General features: G+C 41.6%; 1 protein-coding gene across 1 annotated transcript; it reads right to left on the reverse strand.

Annotated features, from left to right (window-relative positions):
• Positions 1–1,665: 1,665 nt before the first annotated feature.
• Positions 1,666–5,051, reverse strand: LOC122827151 (angio-associated, migratory cell protein). Its single transcript, XM_044109755.1, has 11 exons — positions 4,709–5,051; positions 4,400–4,543; positions 4,182–4,301; positions 3,882–4,021; positions 3,603–3,747; positions 3,246–3,329; positions 3,006–3,121; positions 2,841–2,935; positions 2,672–2,762; positions 2,438–2,592; positions 1,666–2,121 (listed from the first exon to the last, which is right to left on the reverse strand). Exons 1-11 carry the CDS (start codon positions 4,797–4,799, stop codon positions 2,046–2,048), a joined length of 1,257 nt encoding a protein of 418 aa, XP_043965690.1. The 5' UTR covers positions 4,800–5,051; the 3' UTR covers positions 1,666–2,045.
• Positions 5,052–5,578: the final 527 nt, after the last annotated feature.

The raw sequence follows: 5,578 nt of genomic DNA on the forward strand, positions 1-5,578 counted from the left end.
AGGGGAAGCTGTACAGCCTTTCTGGGTCAGTTACCTTTGCACTTTTGGCTCTGTACAATGGCAGAAGGAAAAAGCACTTGTGCACAGGATACCCACTGACAGTTTCCTCTTTAATTGAACAGCCAAGCGGAAGGGAAGAGCATGAGGACAGAAATAAGGCTGACAGTAGGCATCCCAGGTTTGGTAAACAACATTTAGGAGGCTTTCTGGATGTGTATCAGTGAGACACTGACACCAACCCCATTTGGTCGACTTGTGTGGCTGACGAATTCACTGCTTGGTCTATCAATCAATTCAACAGTAGAACCTAATAAAGAAGTTGGTGAGTGTACATCATCCTTTTTAGCTGGAAACAAAACAAACAGTATTTTCTGGACGTAGTTTAAGGTTGTTACTGCGGCATCATGAGCAACATCCTTTTTATCTCAGCGTAGGTCTCACTCAAAGAAGACTTCTTCCGGGAATATTATGTTTATACAAACAAAGATTCCCCAACGGATCTTAATTATGTAAGGATGGAAAGAAACCCCATGCTGCTTAAAGCCTCAGATGTTGAACACGGGAACCTATACACAAGTCCAGATGATTGATGTAGGTTTTAATGCAGTTCTCCAGTATGTGCCACACAGTATGTCAGTCACTACAACATGTTAGAATGTCACAACAGAGCAATAAAACTAATTTTTACACGAGAAACAACCGAGTATGTTGAGAGGATCGACAGGCCTTTTCTTTCATTTTATGAAAAAATGAAATGAACAAAAACATTGTACGATAGGAAACTTTCTATACCAGAATGAGACGGACCACGTCACCCAACATCTTTGTAGGCTTAGCTTCAAAATCGTGCCAATGCTTCTCTTATCCCACCGTTCTCTTATTCTCTCGCCCAACTTTTCATTGATTTGGTTGGACACAGGACTCCATGTTTTGTGACATGGTTACCTGGTCGTAGCATAACATTTTTTGGGTTATTTCTAACAGACAAATAGTAAGAGAAACTGGATTGTGGGTTTTTATGTCTTCAAATATATAACACTGAAAGAAAAAATAATAATCATTTAGCTGCACCTGGTTCTTGCGGATAAGATACTTGACAAGCCCGTCGCTGGTCTTGATGTGGACCGGTCAGTTACTGAGACCGGTCCGAGTTCTTCAGATAAAAGTTACGTTTACTAGCCAAAGGAGACAGAAGTGGGATTTATAGAATGACATTAAAAACCTCCTAACCTGATGTCCTGAGTACTGAAAGCACATGGTGCTGCGTTTCTATTGAATTATAAAGAGCTAAATGCATTATGTGAGCTTTTTCAAACTCATTGTCTGATTCAGTCTTGCTTTAATCACATCTAATGTCGATAGCTTTTAAAAAATAAAAAGAATCTCCCTCCCTTAGGAGGTTGTCATCTCCAGATCGACTCAACTTCTGCTTTTATGTTTATCTAATAACATGTATCAGCTGAAACTGAAGGCTAAAGAAGCACTTACAGTCACAGATTTAACTGAGCGCAGTATTTATTTTTTTGCCGTGACCCCGTAATATAACAACTTTGCCCTCCGGGTTGGTTTGAGCTGCTTTAGGAAACATCTTTATCTCATAAACACACAGAAATAGATGGGAGAATGAACGCAAGACACAGAGCAGTCCCTGAAAGAAAATAAAAGTTTAAATTGCCCAGAGGAGAGCATATTGTTTTATTGTCTGTATTTACAATTGAGTTTACATGAATAAGTTTGTGCATTTAGTTGGAAGACCGCACACATCCTTCCATTTAGGACATGATGCACCACAATTACAAGAAAAAAAAATCACTGTCCTTTCACGTGCTGATTCATGAATAAGACCATTTAAACTACACAAGTGGGTGGATTTGTTTAGTCTGAAATCAGGAACACTTTGTTGTCAAGGTTTCTGTCAAGAAAACACATGAGGATACTTTAAAATACCGAAATCTATTCTCCGGTGTAAGAAAACAGAAAGTTTGAGCTGTAACTGTCCATTTGTTGTGACGCTGTTCCTCTTTGCTTTTTCTCTAGCTTTTGTTTTATCGATCGGGTCTTTGGAGGCAGAACACTTTGGCCTGGTTGTCTCCTGAGGCCGTTACAGCAAGAGACGCTTCCCTGAGGAGACACAAGGATACCGTCAGGTGAGGGAATTGCATTTAATCTGCTTTAATAGTCAAAGAAGTTCAAAAACAATGCAAATATACCTTAATAAAGCAATGTGTTTGAGAATTAATTAGAATTGAAGCTTTCGTGGTAGGCTATGAACTCTTGCTGCCAAACAAGGCCATTTGACACTTTTTCTTTTATCCTTGCAAAAACAAATAACCGGATCCACCAATTAGAAACGAAGTGAATCTTTCAGGCTTCTGGCTGAATCTTTGTTTTCTACCCTGACCGAAGCGAAACAAAGGCCATTTTGAAGCAGTCGTACCTGTTGACGGTGAAGTCGAGGATCTCCGCGGTGTGGCCGCGGTACTCGGACAACAAGTTGCCAGAACGGGCGTCCCATAAACGCAGCGCTCCGTCCAAACTGCAGGTGGACACCACAGACGAAGACTCCTCCCACTGCAGGTGAACAATCCCGGCCTGGAAGAGGCAGAAAAAAGGTGGCAGCGAGGAGATTTTTCAACGTAGTGAACTAAAGTAAAACAAAAAGCACACTCACCTCATGCTGGCATCTGTGCCTCAACACCTGTGTAGAAAGGTCGTAAATGGCCAGAGTCCCATCCAGGTACGCCACAGCGATGAGAGGTAGGCTGCAAACATCGCTGCAGATGTAAGACGCTGAAGCCAACGTGTCACATTTTGTAATCTGATTTTTTTTTTAAACTTACATGTTGCAGAATCCCACAGACTCGACAGAGTTGGACTCTTCCTCATCTTTCGATCCTTTTGCCTTACCTCCCTCCACAGAGAACACGCCAACTACCTGTAAACACGCTTTTACTGAGACCGGCTCCCGTTTCATGTTGGCTATACCGGCTCACGGCTGCACCCACCTTGCCTGTGGCGGTGTTAACAAGCTTGGCACAGCCGTCCACTGAACCCGTCAGCATGAGAGAGCCATCCTTGTTGCAAGCGAGGCAGGTCAGCGCCCCCTGGTGTCCATCTTGACCTGCGTAAGAATGCGCTTTAATCTCTGATTGAAACGTTCTTCTCCTGATTTGGTGACATATCTACTGTTTGGTCTGAACACATAAAGTGCTATGTATGCTGAGTAATCATTCTTTGTGTCCTACCTTTGATGACATGAATGGCATTTCCATGCTTTAGGTCCCACACCCTTACAGTTCCATCCTCATAACCCACCACGGCTCGTTTACCTGGAGGAAGGTGTGGCAGCGTCACAGTGTTTCCCCAAAGACTTGACAGCATCAAACTTAAGAAGGTAAATTAGTTTTTTTCTTCATGATTTTATCTGGAGAAACACTTAATTTAGTGAACATTTATATTGTTTTAAGATTTAGGCTTTTTATTCAGTCTATGCAACTATAAATCGTCTAAAATCAAGCCCTAACTGTCATAATCGCCACTAAACACTTGTTACAACCTTTCTGAAATATTGTGAGGCATTCTTTGTTTCGGTGTTTTCTCACCGTCAGGGAGGACTTTGCCACTGGTTGCTTGACACGCAGGACTCTCGAAGGTTTTACAGTCTCCTGCAGGGATCTTCCACATCCACACGTTGCCATAGTTCGTCCCCGCCAGCAGCACAGGAGCGCAGGGATGCCACTCCAACCACTGAGGAAGAGGTGAAGCAACAACTTAGTACACAAACTCATTGATCCATTGATGTAATCCTGTATTCTTGATATTTATCTAAGGGGAAAAAAAGTAGCTTAAAAGAAGAGATAAACTGACTCTCTGCATTTTACCTCCAGATCTCCCACTTCGAATGACCAGATCTCCTCTTTTGTTTCCACTTTCCAGACTTTGATTAGACCGCTCATATCCCCTGAAGCCACCAGAGACGAGTCATGGCTGAACATGGCACACGTCACCGAGTCTTTGTGGCCTGCAGGGTAAGAATAACAAAAAACAAGACTCATATTAGAAAGAAAAACTGGATGGCTGGACAAATAAATAAATAAAAAAACATGATGATAAGCAGATGCATGAATAGATAAGTAGCTGGATGGTTGAATGGATAGGAAGATTTGAGCAGGAGTATTCACCTGTGCACTCCATCACGACTTCTCCGTCGCTCACTCTCCAGACGTAAGCCTTATCATCCTCTCCACCCGTCACGGCTAGGCTGTTTGTGGCTGGATCCAAACTCACACAGAACACAGAGCCTGGGCACGGGGAGAGGAGGGCAGCAGGACAAAGTCTGAGCCTTGACCAGCCATAGGATGTCAAGTAGATGCAGCACAAACCTGCAGGATGGATCTACCTGTGTGTTTGGAGAAGGTGAGCTCGCTGTCATCTTGCTCCGCCTCTGCTTCCATCTCATCCTCTGTCTCCCAGCCTTCATTATCGTCCTCCGGGTTTCCAGGATCCTCAAAGTCAACATCTCCCAAACCGTCAGCCAAATCATCTAAGAAAATAAAGCTTATCTATAAATACTGAAACCATCAAATTACAAGAAAAACTTGGATCTAAATAACTTCTGAAGTCCTGTTCTATTCCCCAAACACACAGAAGTTGGAACTCAGTACTACCGCTGAAGGGTAAGCAATCTGTGCAGGAACTCCCTCAGTACCTGGCCCAGGTTCTGTGTCGTTGAGATCGATTACTTCAATTATTTCCTCATCTCCATGGAGCTCAATGGCACTCTCCTCTGTGTTGTCCATGACGCTGACAGGCGAAAAGCAGGCAAAAACACCAGAGCTAATACAACAAGTAAGTTAACTTTTAGCTACTTACAGAATCCAAACGAATCTAAAAGCCACTCTTTTACTCATAAACTTCGCTTTATGTGATATAAAAACTTAGCCGAGCAAGTGTAAATTGTCAGAAAAACTGGTCATGATTTCTTCACATGTTGCTGTCTTAAGACTGAGGAACTGCCGCATAATAATGACGAAACACTCGGTCGGCCTCCAGTTACACAAGCGACCAATTACGTTCTAAATGCCGAGTGACGCCTACTTACAACCTGGGCTATCATTGGCTGAAATGGTTAGAGGAAAGGTTGGGATTGGTTGTTGGACAGAGTGGGCGGAGTCCTTTTCTGGGATTTACACAACGTAGAACCGAGTCACGTAAAATCCACCAGGGGGAGCTGTTGACAAACTAACGACTCAGCTTCTAAGAGAAAGGGGGGAAAAAAATCTTGCAACGACTATATTATTAATGTTAAATAAAAAATACATTCATTATATATTTTTATATGTAAATGAGAATTTTAATAATTACACCAACTATTTCATAATAATTTAACTCTTTAAAAATAATTGTTACTTTCTATAAATGTAATATTACTATGCTATATAAGTAGTTGTATGTATTTTTTTATTTAATTATAATCATAGATATGCAAAATGAAATTTTTTTATACTTGCACACTTTATGATTTAATTGCATAATGTGCTAAAAGTCATGATGTTCTTATAATGTGTTTATTTATTCA

Source organism: Gambusia affinis, linkage group LG24 (genome assembly GCF_019740435.1).
Source record: "Gambusia affinis linkage group LG24, SWU_Gaff_1.0, whole genome shotgun sequence".
Classification (NCBI taxonomy): domain Eukaryota; kingdom Metazoa; phylum Chordata; class Actinopteri; order Cyprinodontiformes; family Poeciliidae; genus Gambusia; species Gambusia affinis.

Coding starts and splice junctions, on each gene's coding strand:
- LOC122827151 (XM_044109755.1), bottom strand. CDS start 4,799: ATGGACAACACAGAGGAGAGTGCCATTGAGCTCCATGGAGATGAGGAA. Junction 4,302..4,399: donor CACCTTCTCCAAACACACAG/GTAGATCCATCC, acceptor CCCCGTGCCCAG/GCTCTGTGTTCTGTGTGAGT. Junction 3,122..3,245: donor TGCCATTCATGTCATCAAAG/GTAGGACACAAA, acceptor ATTCTTACGCAG/GTCAAGATGGACACCAGGGG.